At 42.4% G+C, this 26,003-nt stretch overlaps 1 protein-coding gene across 1 annotated transcript in view; it reads right to left on the bottom strand.

Moving 5' to 3' along the window:
- The window catches only part of BCO2 (beta-carotene oxygenase 2), a gene marked incomplete at its 5' end in the record, with an annotated part of 50,464 nt that extends 24,784 nt beyond the window's left edge, over positions 1 to 25,680 (bottom strand). Inside the window, 2 exon segments of the mRNA XM_080641818.1 lie at positions 13,171 to 13,375; positions 25,593 to 25,680. Coding sequence (XP_080497944.1) covers positions 13,171 to 13,375; positions 25,593 to 25,680 — 293 coding nt within the window.
- Between the last annotated feature and the right edge of the window lie 323 nt (positions 25,681 to 26,003).

Here is a 26,003-nt window from a genome sequence, read left to right as displayed (position 1 = left end):
CCTGCCTTGTTCCTGCCTTAGAAAAATGCTTGTAACATGAATATATATATATATATATATTCAGACACACAATACTTATATAAACATATGTATATATAAAAATATGTGTAAGTATATGTGTGTATAGATATAAGTTAAAGTATTCATCAAGTTCTATTTTCTTGAATATTGTTATGAGGAATGGATGTTGAATTTTGACAAAAATTTTGTCAGAATTTATGGAGATAATCCCATGATTAGTTTTCCTGAAACCTATTAATATGGCATATAATATTAAGGGATCCTATCTAATAAAAGAGTAATATGCAAATTGACTGTACCTCCGCTACACCCACAAGCCACGCCCACCAGCCAATCAGGAGCAGGTATGCAAATTAACCCAACCAAGATGGCTACGGCCATGGAGAGAGCAGGAGGCTTGGCTCCACTCAAGGCTACAAAGTTTCAATTATAGAAGATAAATAAATCCCAGATACCAGGGCCTCCGCTTGGGTCTCCAGGGGGCATGGCCAACCTGCAAACCACCACAGGCCCCTCGCCCAGGCCGCCCCATGCCCCAAGGAAACCCCCACCCTGATCCAGGATACCCTTCAGGGCAAACTGTCTGGTCCCCCCTCCATGTACCAGGCCTCTATCCTATCTAATAAAAGAATAATATGCAAATTGGCCATCACTCCAACACACAAGATAGCTGCCCCCATGTGGTCAAAGAAGACTGACCCCATGCGGACACAAGATGGCCGCCACAAGATGGCCAGCAGGGGAGGACAATTGGGAGGGACCAAGCCTGCAAGGGGGGGCAGTTGGGGCAATCAGGTCAGCAGGGGAGGGCAGTTGGGAGGGACCAGGCCTGCAAGGGAGGGCAGTTGGGGGTGACGAGGCTGGCAGAGGAGGGAAGTTGGGGGCGACCGGGCCTACAGGGGAGGGCAGCTGGGGGGGACCCAGGCCTGCAGGGGAGAGCAGTTGGGGGGGACCAGGCCTGCAGAGGAGGGCAGTTAGGGGCAAACAGGCTGGCAGGGGAGCAGTTAGGCATCAATCAGGCTGGCAGGGGAATGGTTAGGAGGTGATTAGGCTGGCAGGCAGAAGCAGTTAGGGGCAATCAGGAAGGTAGGCAGGCGAGCAGTTGGGAGCCAGCAGTCCTGAATTGTGAGAGGGATGTCCAACTGCCCATTTAGTCAGACATCCGTTGAAGGGTCCCAGATTGGAGAGGGTGCAGGCTGGGCTGAGGGACACACAACCCTGTGCACAAATTTCATGCACCAGGCCTCTAGTTTCTAATAATATGGATATGATAATAAGAGATAATAAAGAACCTATCTTGCATTCTTAGAATTAATCCTACCTAGTGAATTATATTTTTAATGTAGTGTTGGATTCTATTTATTAATAAAATATTTATTAGTTCTATGGTAGCACTATATATTTTGTACTTTTTCAAGGATATTCATAAAAATATGAATAAATAATGGTTTTCTTTCTTAATGTATTTTTATTTATTTCAGAGAAGGAAAGAGAGAGAGAAGCATCAAGGATGAGAGAAAATCATTGACTGGCTGACTCCTGCATGTCCCACACTGGGGACTGAGCCCACAACCCGGATATGTGCCCTGACAGGAATCGAACTGTGACCTCCTGGTCCATAGGTCAATGCTCAACCACTGAGCCATGCCAACCAGGCAATGGTTTTCTTTTTTGCACCATCTTTATAGTGTATAGACATCAAAACTATCCTTGCTTCATAAAAAGAAATGGGTAGCTTCCCTTCATTTTCAATTCTCTAAAGTAATGTTTGGAGCATTGGGATTATCTAATATTTGAAAGTTTAGGAGAATTTCCCTGTGAAATAAACTGGGCCTGGTGCTTTTTTTGAGAAATAGTTCCTTAATAAGTTGCTCTTTTTCCTCTAAAAAAATTTGATTGGTTTAAATTTTCTATCTCTATCAATTTTGATCATCTGTATTTCCCTGAGAAACTAGCTATTTCATTAAGATTTTCATATGTATTTGCATAAAGGCCTGAAAATTTTTAATCTGTTTCAACAGTTTCTCTTTGTCATTTCTTATATTTGTGCATTTGTGCTTTCTCCCTTTTTCTTTATCATGTGAGCTAGTAGTTTTTCTATTTTGGCAATATTTTTCAAAAATATTAAAAACCAAAGTTTCAATAATTCTTGCTATTCTGGTCTAAATGTAGCAAGAATATGTAAAACCACAATATGTAGAACCAAACACAAAATATTTTGGTTATAAAGCCAGACACTTAGCTTTCTCACTTAAGATATTTCATATTCTTTTCTTTCCTTCTTAGTTTTCTTTGTTATAATCTCATATTTTTGACCCACATTGAGTGTCAACCAAAATCCCTAAGAAATTTTTAAAACCTTCTGCTGTTAAACCACATCTCTTTCATCATTGCGCTTGTAAAATTTGTTTTCCTCATCCATATTTACATTTAATAATGATTTCCTCTAGAAGTGCTCAACTTTTTAGATTCCATCTCCCAAAACCCCTGCAGACCCTGTCCTTTCATGCATTCATTTATTCACATCAACAAACACAGCCAGGAACTGTGCCAAACCCAGCACTTACAGGCACGTAAATAACTATGGCACGAAGTGATTGCTGCAGCATTGGGAAATTTGAAAAATGCTATTCATGCACAGAAGGAACAACAGGATGGAAGGATGTTGGGGTCAGAAGGGATCAAAAGGCTCAAAACATTTGGCTGGTTTGTTAAGGATGTTTTCGAGGCCACCAAGAAGAGAAGGGCATCCTAGGAACAGGAGAGAGAGAGAGGAAGGGAGGGAGGGAGGGAGGGAGGGAGGAAGGAAGGAAGGAAGGAAGGAAGGAAGGAAGGAAGGAAGGAAGGAAGGAAGGAAGGAAGGAAAGGAAGGAAGGAAGGAAGGAAGGAAGGAAGGAAGGAAGGAAGGAAGGAAGGAAGGAAGAAAGAAAGAAAGAAAGAAAGAAAGAAAGAAAGAAAGAAAGAAAGAAAGAAAGAAAGAAAGAAACAAAGCTGTGAAGGCATATGGTATCTTGGAGGAATAGCCAGTTAATAAATTACTGTGTGGGCAGAGCCATCAGTGGCAGGCAATGAGGGTGGAGAAATAGGTCAGCACAAGACCTACCAGCACTTAGACTTAGGGCTTAAGATCTTCAGCAGGAAAGCCTGGAGCTTTGAAAAAAGAGAGTGAAACTGTGAGACCCGCATCTTAGAAAAGTCACTCCGGACACAGAGGAGAACATGGGGATAGAAAGAGGAGCATCCAGATCTAAAGAAACCAGGCAACAAGGAGACGAGGCAACAATTCCAGTGAGAGAAGATGGGAGCCTAAATCGAAGCAGCATAGTTAGAAAAGCACCAATTCCAGAAACAAATCAGAGGGGAATGACAGGATGTGGGCAGTGACAAAAAGAGAGGCTCCAAAAAGTCATGCCTGAATGACTGGCTGATGATGATACATGAACTGAGAAAGGGAAAACGTGAAGAGCAAATATTGGAAAAAAGAAATAGTTTGGTTTTGAATAAGAGTCTGAGCTCTTCGTAAAACATAAAAAAGCCAGTTGGCAAAATACATGTCTAGAGCACAAGAGATGGGAGCAAGGTGGGAGGTACATGTTAGAGAGTATGTGTGTGTGATAGGTATAGCCATAGGTGTGAGTGAGACATAATAACTACCATCTACTGAGCACTGACTACACACCAGGAACTGTGCTAAGGACTTCACCACATCTTTTCATATTCTCTCTCTCTCTCTCTCTCTCTCTCTCTCTCTCTCTCTCTCTCTCTCTCTCTTTCTCTCTCTCTCTCTCACACACACATACACACACACACTCACACACTCACACACACATTAATCCTGTGAGAAACTATCTTTCTCATGTCACACAAATGGAAACCAAGGTTCAGAACAACAAAAACCCTAGGGTCACAAGGCTGCTAACTCTCAGAACAAGAACCTGAACTCAATGCTGACTCCAAATCCTTGGCTTACAAGTGAACTACAAGAAGTTATTTGGCAGGAAAGGGAGTGAGGACACGGCACGAAAGGGAAAGAAAAGATTAAAAATGTACTAACTGGCAATTTTTGTCAGCTATTGAAAGAGACACTTTATATGCCTGTCTCCTTTACTCTTCATACCCAGCCATTAAAATTGATATTATTGGCCCCATTTCCCATATGGGAAACCTTGGTCAAGATCATAGTGCTGATAACTCATGAAAATGGGATTTGAACCCACTGCACCATACTCCAAAGAATATATTATTTCTACAATACCAAAGAAAGCATACAATGAGAGAAAAGAAGAGAATATTCAGTGCAGAGGATGGGATATAGCAACACTAAAGAAACAAGTGAAGTGAAATGAGCAACAACAAAAAATGATTCTAGGACATGTGACCAGAGGGCAGAGGAAATATGGGAATCCAGGGATGAGAGAATTTTAAGACAGGTGGTCAGTTAGATCAAATGCTATACAACCGTCCAGCTGAGGACTAAGAAGCCCATTTCATTTAATAATTACCAGGCTTTGATAACCTTTGAGAACAGATGCTGTAGAGTGGTGGGGTTAAAAGTCAGATGGCAGTGAACTGAGAAGACCTCAGAGAGCATAAAACCAGCAGTGAGGGGAGGAGACAGGGTAGCTGGAGAGGAAGGGGAATAGAGAATGAGGGTGTTTTAGGATGACAGGACACTTGTTGGCAGAGGTGTGGGGTTAGTGAAGGAGAAACAGATACAAGGGGAGGGGTGTGAATGATGCAGCAAGGTTCCAGAGAGGAAGAGGCCACTTTCTGCTCTGATTGTGAGGAGGCAGGAATATATACCTAAAACTAGGTACAGACTTAGGGAATGTGGAGGTGGGGAAGAAGGAAGTTGAAGGAGCCCAAAATCTAAATAAATGCCCCTTTATTCATTATGAAGTAGGCAGTTTATCTTCTGAGAGTGAAAGGAATGGGGAGAATGGAAGAGGCTTCCAGAAAGGACCCCTGTGGGAGACTGGAAAGAACAATGGCACCAAGGACTCAATAGGCCTGGAAATCATAATTGTGTCATTAAATCAATCAGCAAGGCTATGTGATTTCCTCTAGAAGTGCACAGCAGGCCTGCGGGATGAGTGGAGGAAACCAATATGGCTAACCTAGGACTGGAATTAGTCAGAGGAAAAACCGCAATCACCAGGAAGTGAGGATGGTGGTGAGAGTGCACTTGAAGTGACTGATTGTGGAATCTGCACCGGATATAAGAAATTAAGGAGAGCTGATAAACTGAGAGGACAGAGAAGAGTAAAGAACTTGATGCTCCTCAACATAAGTTTAATGGGAATGGAGGATGTGGAGATTGGGATGTTAAGCAGAGAGTAGACTTTCAAAGTTCAAGGTTTCAAGGGCAGGGCAATTCTGTGCAGTAAGTTCAAGGATACCGCCTCACTATGTGGCATTGTTGTGGCGCCACAGAGGGGGATAATCATTGCTGTGGGGATGGTCAAGGAACTGGACTTGACTATCTTCATCATGGATCCTGAAGTCATTCCAAGAAAGTGGTAGATATGGAAATGCTGAGGATATTTACTATTCTGCCCAGATTTATGTAACTTAAAAGACCGATAAGTGTGCCTTCAATGAAATCATTAACAAAAATTTTAATTGAAGCATGTCCTTTGTCATGTCACTACCATGTCCGCATGCTGACAGAGGCCTATTAAATGGCATCTAACAGAGAGATCACAGATTCACAGCTGAGTGGCCTATTCTTATCCACAGGTTGAGGGTTACAATGACTAGTTTTTCTCCCCTCCCTTTAGTCTAATCTGGGGAGCCAACCACTAAACTAAGTCTCAGTTAGTCTCCTCTTTAACCTGAAGATATCTGTACTTTTCACCCAAGGGGAGGGCAAGACTCTATTCTTGCTATAAATGCCTACTGCTGGCTCCGAAAAAATTGATTTAAACGACAAAGTAGAAACTCATGAGGACCAGCCACACCACCGACTTCCCCGACAAAGATGTTATCTTAAAAGAGGCCTGTAGTGAAGGCCTAGGTCTGGGTAGCTCTGCTACTTGGTTTTAAAATTTACTAGAGCTATTTCTTAGCAGATGAAATACCATATGCTTTTTGCAAGAAGCTGTTTCTCTGTGGGGACTGAACCAGTAGTTTCATTTTTCTCCTCCTCCTCCTCCTCCTCCTCCTCCTCCTCCTCCTCCTCCTCCACCTCTTCCTTTTTTCCTCATAATTTTTTTTTCAAATTACAGCTTGTATGAAATCTAAATATGTAAAACAGGGAAAATCGGAGCTTCCCTGGTTAGGGGCAGAGTGGGTATCTATAGCCAGCTCACTCACTCTCTTTTTCTCTATCTCCAAACCACCTCCCTAACCCCAGCCCCGTCCCCCCTTCCCCCCAGTCTCCACCCCAGGCACCTAAAGTAACTTCTTTTTTTTTTTTTTTTTTTTATTAAATAAATCTTTATTCAGATTATTACAATTATTTCTCCTTTTTTCCCCCATAGCTCCCCTCCACCCATTTCCCACCCCACCTTCTGCCCTTACCTACCCCCCACTGTCCTCATCCATAGGTGTATGATTTTTGTCCAGTCTCTTCATGAACCCCCCCATACCCCTTTCCCCCTGAGAATTATCAGTTCACTCCCTTTCTATGCCCCTGATTCTATTATATTCACCAGATTATTCTGTTCCTCAGGTTTTTAATTTACTTGATTTTTAGGTTCACTTGTTGATAGATATGTATTTGTTGTTCATAATTTTTATCTTTCCTTTTTTCTTCTTCCTCTTCTTTAAGAATACCTTTCAGCATTTCATATAATACTGGTTTGGTGGTGATGAACTCCTTTAGCTTTTTCTTGTCTGTGAAACTCTTTATCTGCCCTTCAATTCTGAATGATAGCTTTGCTGGGTAGAGTAATCTTGGTTGTAGGTTCTTGCTACTCATCACATTGAAAATTTCTTGCCACTCCCGTCTGGCCTGCATAGTTTCTGTTGAAAAGTCAGCTGACAGTCGTATGGGTGCTCCCTTGTAGGTAATTAACTGTTTTTCTCTTGCTGCTTTTAATATTCTCTCTTTGTCTTTTGCTCTTGGCATTTTAATTATGATGTGTCTTGGTGTAGTCCTCTTTGGATTCCTTTTGTTTGGGGTTCTGTGGGCTTCCTGGACTTGTAAGTCTATTTCTTTCACCAGGTGGGGGAAGTTTTCGGTCATTATTTCTTCAAATAGGTTTTCAGTATCTTGCTCTCTCTCTTCTTCTGGCACCCCCATAATTCTGATGTTGGTACGCTTGAAGTTGTCCCAGAGTCTTCTTACATTATCTTCAACTTTTTGGATTTTTTTTTTTGCTTTTTGCTTTTTCGGTTGAGTGTTTTTTGCTTCTTTGTATTTCAATTCTTTGACTTGATTTTTGTGTTCCTCTTGTCTGTTTTTGGGTCTCTGTATAATATTTTTTATTTCATTCAGTGTATGTTTAATTTCTAGTTGGTCCTTTTTCATATCTTCGAGGGTCTCGTTATATTTATCGGCCTTTTCTAGGATATTCTTAAAAAGCCTTATAACTGTGGTTTTGAATTCTATGTCCAGTCGTTTGTTTTCCTCCATTTCTTTTGTTTGTGATCTGATTCTTAGACGCCGCATTTTCACTGCTTCCCTGGGTTGGTAGATTTGTGTGCTAGGTTTCCAATTTGGCCTAGTGGGTCTGCCTCCCCAGTTAACCTGAGGTGGACACTCTTGGTGCACCCCTTTGTGGACTGTGTGTACAGCCTTGTTGTAATTAAGTCTTGATTGTTGTTGGTGTAACTGGGAAGAATTGACCTCCAGGCCAGTTGGCTGTAAGGATCAGCTGTGTCTATGCTGGGAGAAGTCCGGTGCTGGAGACAGCCTTATAGGATTAGACTTGCCAAATTGCAATAGCCTCTGTGCTCAGCTTGGATGGGGTGGAGTCTCAGTCTTGGCTTCCCGTCAGCCTTGCCCTTGCGCGCACGTGTGTGCCTTCAGTCCTCTGCCTTCCCGGCTCCCGATTCTCCGCCCGAGAGTCCAGACTCCCCCCACAAGAGCGTGGGTCCCCAGGGGCTCGCCTGGAACTGGGGTTCACTGCAGTCAGAACTGGGGCTCACTTCAGTCAGAACTGAGGTTCAGTGCCGTCAGGAGCCTCTCACTCCCTTCCGCTAGTGAATGCCTGTGGCAGCCTCCGCAGCCTTTGTGCGCACTGGCGCGAGCGGACTTTCAGTCCTCCGCCTTCCCCGGCTCCTGAGTCTCCGCTCGAGAGTCCAGACTCCCCCCACAAGAGCGTGGGTCCCCAGGGGCTCGCCCGGAACAGGGTTTCAGTGCAGTCAGAACCGGGGTTCAGTTCGGTCGGGGGCTCCCTTCCCCCTTCCGCCAGAGAAAGTCAGCCAGGCTCTCAGCCGCCCTTCCTCTCTGCGCGCACAAAGCCCCTTTGCCGTACCTCCAATTCTCTGTGGGCTTTTCTCTATCCTTCTAGTTGTAGAATTTTCACTCAGTCAGCTTTCCTGCGGTTCTGGATGGTGTCCGTTCTGTCTTTTAGTTGTAGTTTTGAAATTGTTGTGCGAGGCAGCAGTTTAGGTGTTTACCTATGCCGCCATCTTGGTTTTCCTAAAGTAACTTCTTAAGGGCTTCTTGTAGCAGCTGTTGAGGTGAGGGACCATTGCATTTTATTGCCTTTTAGCACTATCATAATATGTCTATCAGTGAAGACAAGATATAACAGGTTCAGCAAATTAAAATATCTGCAATATTAAGAAATATATCTTGAACATGCACCTAATTCTTGATATGTTTCCAGCAACAGCTAAGAAAGTACAGTTGGACCATAATCAAATTCCCACCAAGCCCATAAGAAAGGTATAGCTAACAGAAAGTAAAATGGATAAAGGTAACCAGGGGCTTGGGTGGAAAAAGAAAGTTATTGTTTAATGGATACAGAGTTTCAGTTTTGCAAGATAAAAAGTGTATGGATGGTGGTGATGAAAGCATCAATGTGAATGTACTTAATGCTACTGAACTGTACACTTAAAAATAATTAAGATGGTGCCCTGGCCAGTGTGGCTCAGTTGATTGGAGTGTCGTCCCATACACCAAAATGTAGTGGGTTCAATTCCCAGTAAGGGCACATGTGGGAGGCAGCTGATTAATGTTTTTCTCTCTCTCTCTCCCCCTTCCCTTCTTCTCTCTAAGATCAATAAAAAATAAATAAATAAAAATAGTTAAGATGATAAATTTTATATTATGTGTATTTTATCACATTTTTTAAAGGTCATGGTTTCTAGCGCCAGCCAGTTTGGCTCAGTGGCTAGATCATAGGCCTGCAGACTGAAGGGTCTCAGATTCTTGTCCCAGCCCTGGCCAGGGCATGTGCAGGAAGCAACCAATCAATGTGTCTCTCACATCGATGATTCTCTCTCTGTCTCTCCCCCTCCCTTCCACTTTCTCTAAAAATCAATGGAAAAATATTCTCTGGTGAGGATTAACAAAAATAAACAAATAAATAATAAAAATAAAAGTCATAGTTTCTAGAATATCATCCAGCTATTAAAAATAATTGTCATTCCAATGAGGTACCATCTCACACCTGTCAGAATAGCTACCATCAACAAATCAACAAATGACAATAGCTGGCGAAAAAGGAAACCTAGTGCAATGCTGGTGGGAATGCAGACTGTGCAACCATTATAGAAAACAGTATGGAGTTTCCTCAAAAAATTAAATATGTAACTTCCATTTGATCCAGTGATCCCACACCTAGGAATATATCCTAAGAAACCCAAACATCAATCAGAAAGAATGTATGCACTCCTATGTTCATAGCAGCACAACATATAATAGCTAAGATCTGGAAACAGCCCAAGTGCCCATCAGTAGACGAGTGGATAAAAAAGAAGTGGTACATTTATACCATGGAATACTATACAGCAGTAAAAAAGAAGGATCTCTTTCCCTTTGAGACAGCATGGAGGGATCTGGAGAATATCATGCTAAGTGAGAAAGATAAGTATCACATGATCTGACTCACATGTGGAATCTAAGTAACAAAATAAACTGATGAAGGGAATGGATCCAGAGACATCAAAGCATGGAACAGTTCATGGAATCCCAGAGGGAAGGCAGGGGACGGTGGGTGGATGGGTGGGAGGTAATCAACTAAAGACCTTGTATGCATATACTATATGCATAACCCATGGACACAGACAATAGGGTGCTAAAGGCCTGTGATGGGGAGGGGGTCAATGGGGGAAAAAGGGGGATATAGGTAATATTTTCAACAATAAATAATTACTTTAAAATAATAGTAATAACTGTCATTCAACCCTAGCCGGTTTGGCTCAGTGGATAGAGCATCATCGCCTGCAGACCAAAGGGTCCCCAATTCAATTCCAGTCAAGAGCATGTACGTCAGTTGCAGGCTCCTCCCCGGCCCAGGCCCTGGTCGGGGTGCATGCAGGAGGCAACCAATCAATGCGTTTCTCTCATGTAGATATTTCTCTCTGTCTTTCCCTCTCTCTTCCACTCTCTCTAAAAGTCAATGGAAAAATATCCTCGAGTAAGGATTAAATAATAATAATAATAATATAATAATAATTGTCATTCAGATTTCATAACAGCATGGATAAAAAGGCTGATGATAGTGTGAAGTTTTTGAAACCAGGTTTAAAAAATTGGTTAATAATACACACACATGCACACACACACACACACACACACACACACACAATTGAGCAGACCTGAATAGACATTTTCCCAAAGGAAGAGAAGACATACAGATAACCAACAGATACAATGAAAAGGTGCTCAGCATCATTAATCATCAGGGAACTATCTCAAAACCACAATGAGATATCATCTCACATATATTAAACTAGATATTATGAAAAAGACAAGAAATAGAAAGCTTTGGCAAGAATATGGAGAAAAGTTTTGTGCACTGTTGTGGAATGTAAATTGGCCTAGCCAATATGGAAAAAAGTACAGAGGCTCATCAGAAAAATAAAAATAGAACTATCATGTGATTCAGCAATACCACTTGTGGACATTTTTCTTAAGTAAACAAAAACACTAACTCAAAAAGATATATGCACCCTCGTGTTCATTGAAGCATTATTTACAATAGCGAAGGTAGGGAAATAACCTAAGTGTCCATCAATAGATAAATGGGTAAAGAAAATGTGGTATATATAATATATATATGTGTTATGTGTGTATGTGTGTGTACATACATATCATATACATATATTATATATACATATATAATGGCATATTATTCAGCCATAAAAAGAAGGAATTCTTGCCATTTGTGATAACATGGATGGACCTTGAAGTCATTATGCTGAGTAAAGTAAGTCAGATAGAGAAAAATAGAGAAAGACAAATACCATATGATCTCACTTATATGTGGAATCTAAAACAAAAAATAAACAAACAAACAAAAACCAAGTCCATAGATACAGAGGACTTATTGGTAGTTGCAAGAGGTATGGGGAACAAAATGGGTGAAGGTGGTCAAAAGGTACAAACATCTATACTAATAAAAGGGTAATATGCTAATTAGACTGGACGTCTTCTGGACATCCTTCCAGACAAAGCCAGGGTGGCAGGGCAGAGGCAGAGGCAGTTAGGGGTGATCAGGCCAGCAGGGGAGAGCAGTTAGGGCAATCAGGCAGACAGGCAGAGAGGTTAGGGGCAATCAGGCAGGCAGGCAGGTGAGCAGTTAGGAGCCAGTGGTCCCAGATTGCAAGAGGGATGTCCGACTGCGGGGTTGGGCCTAAACCAGCAGTCAGACATCCCCCAAGGGGTCCCAGATTGGAGAGGGTGCAGACCGGGCTGAGGGACCCTCCCTCCCACATGCATAAATTTCATGCACCAGGCCTCTAGTCCAGTTATAAAATAAATAAGTCATGGGGAGATAATGTACAGCATGGTAACTATGGTTAATAATACTGTATTGCATATTTGAAAGTTGCTAAGAGAGTAAGTCCTCATCACAAGAAAAGAAAATGTTTGTAACTATATGTTATGGCTGTTAACAACTTATTGTGGTGATCATTTCACTATATAAACAAATATTAAATCATTATGCTATACATCTGAAACTAATATAATGTTACTTGTCAATTTTATCGCCACAGAAAAATTCTACATATTATATATTGTAATTGTTTAATACAAACCTATAAAAATGGGAAGACTAGCAAGAAATACATCAAAGTGTTAACAGAGGATGTGATACATACATTTCTCCACTCTCTTCAATATTTTAAAAACTTTCATAAAGATCAAAACTTTTAAATGAAAAAAATTTTCTAATACTTAAAAATGTTTAAAGCAAAGCAGATTCCCTCCTGCCTATACGGGTTTTTTCACATCACTTCATGTGCCTAGTAGACACACAGAGAAATGATACACTAAAGAGTTATTGGGGTGTGTTTTTTTTTTCATTTATTTACATATATTTATTGAGTGCTATTTAAGTGCAGGGCACTATCCTAGATATTGGGCATATGGGGTGAACAAGAAAAAGTCTCTGCCCCCATGGAACTTACTTTCTAGTGGAGAAACATAGCTAATAAATAAACAAAAAACAACATTGATAGTGCTAAGCAAATAATTAAAATACCTGTTATAAGTCATATAATAAAAAAACAGCATTTTTAGATTGGGAAATCAGGGAAGGCTCAAACGACATGAAATCTGAATATCTGAATATCTGAAAGCTGATATCTGAATGATAAGAATCAGACTTTGGAAGAGAGATGGCCTAGCCAAAGTGAAGACCCTGAGCAAAAATAAACATGACTGGTTTGAGGAACTGAAAGAGCCAACGTGTCTGGGAGGCACTGGGTGAGGGCACTTCTGAAGTGAAGACACTGTTCCTTCCTTCAGGAACTTGTGGTGAAGTAGAGCTCGGCACAGTTTCTGACACTTCTCTTTTGGCATAAACCTTCAAAGAACTTCCAATTCATTATACCTACTGAGTAAATATGTCAGCATTTTAAACAGAAGTAAGTCTCCATTTCTTTCCCTATAGGCTAGTTTCCTCATCTGGAGCCGAAGAGATTGCACAGCAATGTTAGCCTCAGAGAGGAAGCAGATATTAACGCATATTACATAGAACAAGTTCATGCTAAGAAATCCAAATTCTTCCAAAATTCAAGGCTTACTTGTCCTTCCCAAACTCAAACTTCCCAGGTCCAATTCGAAGTAGAGAGCCATTGAGCCACTTGGGGAAATGTCCTCGGACTTCGGCAGAGATGGTCTGTGGAGTCTCCTCCACTGTGGCTAATAGGGGTGCAATACAGGGAAGACTCTCCTGCTTATGGGAGACAGCTTTTGTCTGATGACTATTGTCCACGTACTTCTTCAAAACTGTGAAGAGGACATCAAAAGTACAACAAATATTTACCAATCTTCTATAAACATGCCTATTTCTCCCTCCTGGTCAGGGAAATGTTGAACCAACACCAAATATAGTCTCCAAATCCCTCCCTCTCCTTCCTCATTCTCAGTTCAATTCTTTGATTCTCCATTTTTTGACAATCCTTTTTGTATTCTTGCAGTACAAATCTGCTTGAGAATTAACTCAGGACTTTAGTTATTATCATTTCTCATAGTGAACAATGCTCATCTTTCTATAAGGTGGAATCTAACCCAAGATGGACTAATAGCAACCTCATTATTATGATAAAAACTAGAGGCCCAGTGCACAAAATTCATGCACATGGGGGGGGGGGGGGGCTCATCCCAGCCTGCACCCTCTCCAATCTGGGACCCCTCGAGGGATGTCTGACTGCCCGTTGTGGGATTGGGTCTAAACGGGCAGTTGGACATCCCTCTCACAATCCAGGACTGCTGGCTCCCAACCGCTGCCTGACTGCCAGCCTGATCACCCCCTAACCACTCCCCTGCCAGCCTGATCAATGCCTAGTTGCTCCCTTGCCACCCTGATTGCCCCTAACTGTCCTCCCCTGAAGGCCTGATTGCCCCCAAATGCCCTCCTCTGCTGGCCCTGTCACCCCTAACTTCCCTCCCTTGCCAGCCTGGTCGCCCCTAACTTCCCTCCCCTGCCAGCCCGATTGCCCCTAATTGCCCTCCCATGCAGGCCTGGTCACCCCCAACTCCCCTCCCCTGCAGGCCTGGTCGCTCTCAACTGCCCTCCCCTGCAGGCCTGGTCCCCCCCAACTGCCCTCCTCTGCAGGCCTGGGTTACCCCTAACTGCCTTCCCCTGCAGGCCTGATCGCCCACAACTGCCCTTTCCTGCTGGCCATTTTGTGGCGGCTATCTTGTGTCCACATGGAGACAGCCATCATTGACCACATGGGGATGGCCATCTTGTGTTTTGGAGTGATGGTCAATTTGCATATTACCTCTTTATTATATAGAATGACCACCATTCAATATTATCATAATTACATTGACCTCAGTACTTCATATACACCAGAATGTAATCCCAAAAATGTCATAGGGATTTATGGAACATTTAGTAGGATCTACAATTTAATTTCTTCTATTTTAATGTACACATGAATGTACATGGCATTTTCTAGGAGAAAGTTGTCATAAACCAAACTATGCAGTGATTCCTAGTCTAAAATTACCTGAAGTTCATAAACCACGAGAAAAAAATTATCCTATATAATAAAGAGGTGATATGCAAATTAACTCTCACATCCTCACAAGATGGCTGCCTATGACCAGGCCGGCAGGGGGGGTTAGTGAGGGACGACCAAATGACTGAACAGCAGGCTGTGTGGGGCAACCAGGCCAGTGGGGGGGGGGGGGGCTGTGAGAGGTGACCAGGCTGGCGGGGGGGCAGTTGGGAGCAACCAGGCTGGTGCGAGGGGGGGCAGTTAGGGGCGACCAGGCCAGCGGGGGCAGGGCAGTTAGGGGCGACCAGGCTGGTGCGGGTGCAGTTAGGGGCGACCAGGCCAGCAGAGGGGGCAGTAAGAGGTGACCAGGCTGGCGGGAGGTGGGGCAGTTAGGGATGACCAGGCCGGCGGGGGGGTGCAGTTGGGGGCAACCTGGCCGGCAGCAGGGGGCAGTTAGGGGCAATCAGGCCTGCACGCAGAGGCAGTGAGGGGTGATCAGGCCTGAGGTGGGGGGAGGGGGAGCAGGTAGGGGCAACCAGGCAGGCAGGCAGGTGAGCAATTAGGAGCCAGCAGTCCAGGATTGTGAGAGGGATGTCCAACTGCCGGTTTAGGCCCAATCCCTGGGCCTAAACCGGCAGTTGGACATCTCCCGAGGGGTCCCGAATTGGAGAGGGTGCAAGCTGGGCTGAGGGGACCCCCCCATGCATGAATTTTGTGCACTGGGCCTCTAGTTATTATATAACAAAGAGCTGAAAATTGTTCCTATTATTTCATACTTACTTAGTGTTCACAAGGCAGCATTGCCTCACACAGAGGGGTGGCCAAATATATAACTTACTAGGTACTTTAAAACGCAGTCCTTTATTTTATTTCATGAAACTGAAATAGTGATATAAAAATCTAAACTAGAATAACACATGGGGACACTATTCCTCCGAAGTGAGATTTGCATTCTTCTAGCAAACTCTTTTGCAGTATTACATCTATTATCCCATTTCTTTCAAATCTTTCAAAAATTTAGTTTACAGAAACAACCTATCAGAAAGGATATATGCACCCCTATGTTCATAGCAGCACAATTTACCATAGCTAAGATTTGGAAAAAGCCTAAGTGCCCATCAACAGATGAATGGATTAAAAAACGGTGGTACAGAGAGGAGAAACCAAGATGGCGGCATAGGTAAGCACCTAAACTGTTGCCTCGCACAACAGTTTCAAAACTACAACTAAAAGACAGAACAGACACAATCCAGAACCACAGGAAAGCTGGCTGAATGAAAATTCTACAACTAGAAGGAAAGAGAAAAGCTCAGAGAGAATTGGAGGTACGGCAAAGGGTCTTTGTGCGCACAGAGAGGAAGGGCGGCTGAGAGCCTGGCTGACTTTCTCTGGCGGAAGGGGGAAGGAAGCCCCCGACCGCACTGAACCGCAGTTCTGACTGCACTGAACCCCAGTTCCAGGTGAGCCCCTGGGGACCCATGCTCTTACGGGGGGAGTCTGGACTCTTGGGCAGAGACTCGGGAGCCAGGGAAGGCGGAGGACTGAAAGTGCGCGCGCGCGCACGCCAGTGCACACAAAGGCTGCGGAGGTTGCCACAGGCTTTCCCTAGTGAAAGGGAGTCGGAGGTTCCTGACTCCACTGGGCCCCAGTTCTGACTGCACTGAACCCCGGTTCCAGGCGAGCCCCTGGGGACCCACGCTCTTGTGGGGGGAGTCTGGACTCTCGGGCAGAGACTCAGGAGCCAGGGAAGGTGGAGGTCTGAAGGCGCGCACGTGCATGCAAGGGTAAGGCTGACAGGAAGCCAAGGCTGAGACTCCACCCCATCCAAGCTGAGCACAGAGGCTATTGCAATTTGGCAAGTCTAATCCTATAAGGCTGTCTCCAGCACCGAACTTCTCCCAGCATAGACATAGCTGATCCTTACAGCCAACTGGCCTGGAGGTCAATTCTTCCCAGTGATACCAACAACAATCAAGACTTACTTACAACAAGGCTGTACACACAGTCCACAAAGGGGTGCACCAAGAGTGTCCACCTCAGGTTAAGTGGGGAGGCAGACCCACTGGGCCATATTGGAAACCTAGCACACAAATCTACCTTACCAACTCAGGGAAGCAGTGAAAATGCAGCGTCAAAGAATCAGATCACAAACGAAAGAAATGGAGGAAAACAAACGACTGGATATAGAATTCAAAACCACGGTTATAAGGCTTTTTAAGAATATCCTAGAAAAGGCCGATAAATATAATGAGACCCTCGAAGACATGAAAAAGGACCAACTAGAAATTAAACATACACTGACTGAAATAAAAAATATTATACAGAGACCCAAAAACAGACAAGAGGAACACAAAAATCAAGTCAAAGAATTGAAACACAAAGAAGCAAAAAACACTCAACCGAAAAAGCAAAAAGCAAAAAAAAAAATCCAGAAAGTTGAAGATAGTGTAAGAAGCCTCTGGGACAACTTCAAGCGTACCAACATCAGAAATATGGGGGTGCCAGAAGAAGAGAGAGAGCAAGATACTGAAAACCTATTTGAAGAAATAATGACAGAAAACTTACCCCACCTGGTGAAAGAAATAGACTTACAAGTCCAGGAAGCGCACAGAACCCCAAACAAAAGGAGTCCAAAGAGGACCACACCAAGACACATTATAATTAAAATGCCAAGAGCAAAAGACAAAGAGAGAATATTAAAAGCAGCAAGAGAAAAAGAGTTAATTACCTACAAGGGAGCACCCATACGACTGTCAGCTGATTTCTCAACAGAAACTATGCAGGCCAGACGGAGTGGCAAGAAATTTTCAATGTGATGAATAGCAAGAACCTACAACCAAGATTACTCTACCCAGCAAAGCTATCATTCAGAATTGAAGGGAAGATAAAGAGCTTCACAGATAAGAAAAAGCTAAAGGAGTTCATCACCACCAAACCAGTATTATATGAAATGCTGAAAGGTATTCTTAAAGAAGAGGAAGAAGAAAAAAGTAAAGAGAAAAATTATGAACAACAAATACATATCTATCACCAAGTGAACCTAAAAATCAAGTGAATTAAAAACCTGAGGAACAGAATAATCTGGTGAATATAATAGAATCAGGGGCATAGAAAGGGAGTGGACTGATAATTCTCAGGGGGAAAGGGGTATGGGGGGGTTCATGAAGTGACTGGACAAAAATCATACACCTATGGATGAGGACAGTGGGGGGTAGGTAAGGGCAGAAGGTGGGGTGGGAACTGGATGGAGGGGAGCTATGGGGGGAAAACGGAGAAATAATTGTAATAATCTGAATAAAGATTTATTAAAAAAAAAAAAGAATAACCAGAAATTTAAATGCAGAAATTTAAAAACAAAAACAAAACAAAACAAACCAAAAAAACGGTGGTACATCTGCACAATGGAATACTATGCTGCTGTAAAAAAGGAGGAAACTCTTACCATTTGCAACAGCATGGATGGAGCTGGAGAGCATTATGCTAAGTGAAATAAGCCAGTAGAAGAAAGATAAATATCACATGATCTCACTCATTTGCAGAATATAATCAACAACATAAACTGATGAACAAACATGAATCCAGAGACAGAGAAGCATCAAACAGATGGTCAAACCTCAGAGGGAACGCAGGGGAAGCTGCGGGGAAGGGGGAAGAGATCAACCAAAGGATTTGTATGCATGCATATAAGCCTAACCCAAGGGTCCTCAAACTACGGCCCACGGGCCACATGCAGCCCACCGAGGACATTTATCCGGCCCGCCCGGTGTTTTTGCCGCCGCTGCCTGTCCTGCTTAGCAGCCGACTTGTCTTGGGCCCGCAGTGCGCATGTGTGGAATGTGCACCGCACTCTCCGACTCCCCTCCTTCTCTCTGTCTCTCGACTCCTCCTCTCAGTCTCGGGTGTGATCGGACGAGTCACGAGCTTGCCTGTGCAGAGCCTGCTGCTGCCTGAGGACTGAAGTAAGAACAAGTTAGGATTTTTTTTTTTTTTTGAAGTTAGGAGGTCTTTTTTTTTTTTTTTTTTTTTGCAGTTAGTAGGGCCTTTTTTTGGGTTAAGGGGGGCCTTTTTTTTCTGAAGTTAGGAGGTCTTTTTTTTGGAGATGGGGGCGCCTTTTTTTGAAGTTAGGAGAGCCTTTTTTAAGTTAGGAGAGCCTTTTTTTTTTTAAAGTTGGTTAGTTGGTTGGGGGTGATTTCTAGGGGGGTTGCATCACAGTGATAACGCAAATAGTCAGCGCTCAGTGCTAATGCAAATTGTCAGTGCTCAGAGGTAATGCAAATGGTCAGCGCTCAGAGGTAATGCAAATAGTCAGTGCTCAGTGGTAATGATAATTGTAAGTGCTCAGTGTTAATGCAAATGGTCAGCGGTCAGTGTTAATGCAAATTGTCAGTGGTCAGTGTTATCGCAAATGGTCAGCGGTCAGTGTTAATGCAAATGGTCAGTGCTCAGTGTTATCGCATGGGGGCCCCAAAATGGTAATCTGCCTAGGGCCCCATGGGAACTTAATCTGACTCTGCAGACAGCCGAGGAGTAGGAAACCCAATTTAATTGACAGTAAGTGCATTTATATTTTGATTGCTATTCAGTTGTGTATGATGTTGTATGTTGTGTGCTCTGTAAGCCCCGGTTCACACTGTTGCTATCTCTGAGCAGTGCGAGTTCAGCCAGATGCTTGTATGGCTGAACTCCCATTAGATTCGGAAGAAAAAAGGCATACGTGCCTTCTTTTTTCCTGCAGTGGAATCTGATTGCATGGGTCTTCTCACCCATGCGATCAGATTCCTGTGCGAGTTCACAGATCGCAGTGCGGTTTGCACAGGGTAGTGTGAACTGGAAAGGTGGTGGAGGAACGGCTCTGTAATCATGCCGGTTCCCACACCGCACCAGTGTGAGCCTGAGGTAAAAGCGGAGTTCCACCAATATGGGCACTGGTGAGGCTGAAATGATGTGAACTGTCAAGGCTACATTGATGGACACTGATCAGACTGCATTGATGGGCAGTGCAGTCTATATGTCTCTGTGTGGGCAAAGTTATTGCTGGTATATTGTTTTTGTAGTGCTGTATATATATATTGGTATTTTACTAATAGCAATTTGGAATCCCTAGGAAACAATGATATCAAGAAAAAGAAAAATTGACTTGGAGTGTAGGATATTCAAAGAACAGTGGACTTATGATTACTTTTTCATGCAGAACAAGGAAAGAGCTGTGTGTTTGATATGCCAGAATATAGTGTCTGTGTTCAAAGAATGCAATTTGCGTCAACACTATCAAACTCAACATAAAGATAAATATGATTGTTTGGTCGGAGAAGTGAGCAAAGATAAAATATTAAAACTGAAAAATACATTGACAACTCAGCAAAATACTTTTATGAAGCAGAAGCAGCTAAATATTTCATCACTGCGAGCAAGTTTTCAGGTTGCCAAGCTAATAGCGTGCACTGGCAGACCATTCGTGGAGGGGAAATTTGTTAAAGAATGCCTTCTTTCTGTTGCCAAACAGATGTGTCCAGAGAAGACCGATTTATTTAGTACAGTGAGTCTTTCAGGACCTACAATTACACGAAGGATTGAAGAAATGGGAGACAATTTGCATCAGCATTTGCAAAACTCCGAAAAAAAAAAACTTTCCTGTTTTTCCTTGGCACTCGACGAAAGTAATGATGTTCGTGATTCTGCACAACTTCTAATTTTTATTCGTGGGATGAATGACTATTTCGAAGTCACAGAAGAGCTTGCTGCACTGCAAAGCATCAAAGGAACAACTACAGGAGAGGATATCTATGAAAAGGTTTGCCAAACTGTGAATGGTTTGGAGCTGGACTGGGCTAAACTAGCCAGTATGACAACTGATGGTGCTCCTAGCATGGTGGGGTCTAAGAAAGGAGTAATTGCTTGCATTAACCAAGAGATGGACAAACATAACCATTCTCATCCAATAGCCATACACTGCCTCATCAACCAACAAGCGCTGTGTGGTAAATCACTGAAGTGGGACTCTGTTATGAAAATTGTGGTATCTTGTGTTAACTTCATTAGAGCTAATGCACTAAACCACAGACAATTTCAGGAATTTCTGTCTGAGCTAAATGTTGCCTATGAAGATGTTCTGTACCACACAGAAGTTCGTTGGCTGAATCGAGGGAGAGTTTTGAAACATTTCTATGACTTACTTCCACAGATTACAGCTTTTCTGCTTTCAAAAAACAAAGAAGTACCAGAGCTCAATGATGCAGAATGGAAATGGCACCTTGCCTTTCTGACAGATGTAACAGAGCTACTCAACAGTTTCAATGTGCAACTTCAAGGAAAGGGGAAGCTCATCTGTGATATGCAATCACATGTGAAAGCATTTGAAGTAAAATTAGGCCTCCTCATCAAACAAGTGAAGGAGAAAAATTTCTGCCATCTCCCCACAACTCAAAATCTGTTAGCGGAAAAACCATTGGTTGCATTCCCAAACAAAACATGTGTGGATTCACTGGATAAGTTGCAAAAGAAGTTCCAATTTAGATTTAAAGAGCTTCATCTCCATGAACAGGACATACAGCTTTTCCGTAACCCATTTTCTATTGACATTGAAAATGTGGATACAATTTACCAAATGGAACTGGCTGAACTGCAGAATTGTGACTCTCTGAAAGACGCATTCAAGTCAAGCAGCCTTCCTAATTTCTATGCATTTCTCCCCTCTGAGACATATCCTAATCTCAGGAACCATGCACTCAAAATGGCAACCATCTTTGGCAGCACTTATGTCTGTGAACAGACTTTTTCCAGAATGAAACATCTGAAATCTCCAACCAGATCTAGACTAACTGATGCACACTTGCATCACTTGTTACGACTAGCAGTGACAAATATGGAACCGGACATTGACCATCTCATTAGCCAAAAGCAGGCCATACTGGTAACTTTGTTGATTTAACTTTACTTGTTCTTCATTTTAAATATTGTATTTGTTCCCGTTTTGTTTTTTTACTTCAAAATAAGATATGTGCAGTGTGCATAGGAATTTGTTCATAGTATTTTTTTTAAACTATAGTCCGGCCCTCTAATGGTCTGAGGGACAGTGAACTGGCCCCCTGTTTAAAAAGTTTGAGGACCCCTGGCCTAACCAATGGACACAGACACTAGAGGGGTGAAGGCATGTGCTGGGGGGTGGGAGTGGCTGGGGAAAGGTCAGTGGGGGGAAAAGGAGACATATGTAATACTTTAATCAATAAAGATTTTTTTTAATTTAGTTTAAAGCACATGAAACCTGCTTTGCCATATGTAATAATTCAGTCAAACCCGACTAGTTCCTGATTTCCAAAATAAAATTTACTTTTACCCTGAATGCCCTTCCCAATAATCTATCCCTAAGGAAATTTCATCTATTGTTCAAAGTCTATTTTAAATAACACCTTTTTTTAAAGAGGCAGCATACTGTAATACTTAAGAGTGTGGACCCAGCCTCTGCCTGGCTCCAGAATGTTCAAATCTTGGCCTACTATTTTCCAAATAAATAGCCTTGAGCAAGATAATTAACCTCTCTGTGCTATTTCCTCCTTTCTAAGATGGGAATAATAATTCTTATTGCTCTTAAGGATACAAATAATAAATGAATTGGGTTATGTAAAGTTTTAGAAATTGTAAATATTCAAAAAATGTTAGCTATTATTCATGTAGCTTTTTTTAAAGCCTTACCCCAGGATATGTTTCATTGATTTTCAGAGAGAGGAAGGAAGGGAAGGAAAGAGAGAGAGAAACATCAGTTGCCCTGACCAGGGATGGAACCCACAGCCCAGGTATGTGCCCTGACTGGGAATCAAACCCACAATCTTTTGGTGTACGGGACAATGCTCCAACCAACTGAGCCAACCTGACCAGGGCTATTTATGTAACTTTTAATGATCAATCAACAGCCCTGACTGGTTTGGCTCAGTGGATAGAGCGTTGGCCTGTGGACTAAAAGGTCCCAGGTTCAATTCCCGTCAAGGACATGTACCTTGGTTGCGGCAGATCCTCAGTAGGAGTTGTGCAAGAGGCAGCTGACCAACGATTCTCTTTCATCGATGTTTCTAGCTCTCTATCCCTCTCTCTTCCTTTCTGTAAAAAAAATCAATAAAATATATTTTTAAAAAATGATCAGTCAACAAAGTGTTGGGCACTGCTGAGGGATAAAAAAGTACTAGAGCCCTAATGTAAAGGAACTCACGACCTAGTAAACAGACATATAAAGAGGTCGTTTACACTGTAATCGGTGTTTTGTTTGAGCACTATTTCTCAAAGTATAGTCTGAGAACTATTTGAAACAGAAATACCTGGTTCTCTGGCTAACATGCAGATTCATGGACTCCACTTTGGACCTAATAAATCAGAGTTTCTGGGGTAGGTAAGCAGGTATCTTAGGCATACTAAAATTTGAGAACCACAGTATTAGAGGTATAAAGAGGATGCTTTGAAAACTTAGAGGAAGAAACCTTCAAGTATTTGTCTTACTATTTTTATTAATATATGTATATTTGCCTTATTCTCCTCTTAGATTAAAATAAATTCACTGAGGTCAGGTATTTTACTCCTCGTATTTAAGCAGAATTAAATTGAATACCCTGATAGGACATTTGTCTAAATAGAGATTCATGAATTTAAAACATTTTATGTTTTAGAAAATATTAAGTGTCTGTATGTTCTGTACTCTACAGCATGCTCTTCAACCTTGCTATGGTACTTGATATTGTGGTCAACACCTCCGTGAACCCCTTTCTAAACTGTTGCCTTCCCAGACATTGCACTTTTCAAACATTCCTGTTCCCTCTTGTTTGCTATGCCAGCTTTACTACTACTAGCTGACACTTTGGGCAAGTTACTAATCACTCTGAACCATAGGTTTTTTAATGCTAAACAATGATAATGGGGATAAATGGAAAATAATACCTCCCATTCATGTCTATAATCATAACCAAATACAATGACAGTACTAATTTTCAAATGTTAATTCCCTTCATTGGCTCCTCTTCCCCTTATCACCTCATGAATGTGTTCCTAAGGTCTGACCTTGGACCTTTACTCTTTAATCTCACCAGTCTTCCTTGGACCCTTAATTTTACCAATTTTTTTGCGAGTGGCCCAACATGTCAAACAAGAATTCTTCACTTTCCCCCTACCAAACCAATTTCCCATCTGCTAAATCACCTAGCTGCAAACTCTCTGTGGGCCTTGAACTCCTCTTCACATTCACTAAGTGGTTAAATTCTGCTGACAATACCCACTCAGGGCTAGAAAGAGGATGCTAAGGGGATGATCTAGGGCAGTGGTCGGCAAACTCATTAGTCAACAGAGCCAAATATCAACAGTACAACGATTGAAATTTCTTTTGAGAGCCAAATTTTTTAAACTTAAACTTCTTCTAACGCCAATTCTTCAAAATAGACTTGCCCAGGCCGTGGTATTTTGTGGAAGAGCCACACTCAAGGGGCCAAAGAGCTGCATGTGGCTCGCGAGCCGCAGTTTGCCGACCACGGATCTAGGGAGGTCAGTATAAATTACTAGGGTTCAGAAGTTTGCAAGGTGCATAAAGCAAATCTTTCGCAAAAATTTTTACCAGTCCACCCATCATGGGCAACCCCACACGTTTTTCTTCTGGCTTGAACCTGTCTTCATCAGCACTGATGCTTCAACTCTTCTTGCCTATCAGTCACTTCCTTCTTATCAGTCACTTCCTTTCTCTGCTGTCCTAATTTAGGCCCTCACAACCTGTTAGGTGGATATTATCACAGCCTCTTACTTGGAAGGAGAAACTAGGTAAGGAAGCTACCTTCTAAACCAGAGCTTCCTAATGTGTGGGCCTTTTGATCCCTTTAGCCACTGGGATGGCCCAATACCCCAGGCCAGTAGCCTCCTGCTCCAGATCCCATCCAATTTATGCTAGTGTGAGGAAAATTTTATCATTTTCTGTGTGCTGTGATGTGGGAAAGGTTGGGAAGCACTGCTACTAAATTATTCCTCCTAAGTACATATTTTATTATAGCACATATTCCTCATAAAACTTTCACAAATGACTCCTCATTGTCTACCAAGTAAAGTCTCAACTGTGATGAAGGTACTGTATAGTCTCACAGCAACCTACCTGTCCAGTTCTGCCTCTCACTAATGCCTTCCACTCCAGCCAATCTGGACCATTCCCCATTCTCTTCTCCCCATCATAACTGTACCCCTCCCTTCACCTAGGGTATTTCCCATATCCTTCAGGTGAAATTCACTTACCTTACTCATCCTTCATGATCCAGTGCCCATATCACCTGTTTTATAAACACAACATTCCTATTTCCTATAGCAAGAACTAATTCTCCTTAGTCTGACCTCACATCCCATCTGTTTTAGCTCTCTTATGGCACTTATCATATCCTGTTTTGTGCAATAAAGATGTACATACTTGATAACATCTACTACCAGTACTCCTTGAGTATAGGGTCTTGGCTTTGTCTTCACCCCCACACTAACACATTGCCTTGCATTGAATTATTGAATTAAATAATTTTAAAATGTATGGTGCATATCAGTAATATTTCTCATAGCTCCATATCAGCCAATTTCAAGAAATAAAATCATGTAACAATAGTAGCTACAATAGAACGCTAGAAAACAGTAACAGAGGTTTTAAGGAAGTCCCCAGAATGCAAATAGAAGAACCAAACATTTACATTAGAGGGTATAGCAGTGATTTTCAATTGAGAAAGGTCTAAATAGTAAATAGTCTTCCTATTACAGATTCAAGAGAATCCTGAAACCCTGAATCCTGCCCCTATATGTCGTATAAAATATACAAATGGAAAGGCTGTTTCCCTGACAAGTAAACAAATCCTGACTCTGTCTTAACTCCCAGCTCAGCACTTGCTGCCTGTATCTGCTCCAAAAAGAGTGGAAAACTTCAGAAGCTGCCAGTATTCTTCAGAAAAGGCACAGAATTCTACGTTCCTGCTGGAAGGAAGAGGAGGAGGGGGTAAATCCCCTACCTGGGATCCGGTGTACTATCACAGATCTGAAACCCACTGCAATGGAAGGAAGATTGCTGACATGACGGAGAAAGAGTTGAAAAGACATTTTTATATTAAGTAGCAGCAGATCCTGTGGTTTCCAAATCCTCTCACTCATTAGCCGTGTGGTGAAATACACTTCCTGGACTGTCCCTGGCTTACTGACAGAATAGGAGGGAAAGTTGCGGGGAGGGGACAGAGGCAAGGCTTCAAAACACAGGCAATCTCTCTTAATGCTCATTTCTAAGACAAGTATCCCAACAACCTATCTATACTAAGCAGCTGTTTGAAATACTGGTCTCCCTCCCTAACTCTCCTTTTCAAATCTGTCCTCGCACTATAAGCAGTTGATCCATGAATGGATTTCATTAAGCCACTCCTCTCCTCTGA

The sequence above is a fragment of the Plecotus auritus genome (genome assembly GCF_963455305.1).
Source record: "Plecotus auritus genome assembly, chromosome: 9".
In the NCBI taxonomy this organism is placed as follows: domain Eukaryota; kingdom Metazoa; phylum Chordata; class Mammalia; order Chiroptera; family Vespertilionidae; genus Plecotus; species Plecotus auritus.
Note: the sequence above shows the minus strand (reverse complement) of the source record. Positions and strands in the feature narration are given on the sequence as shown.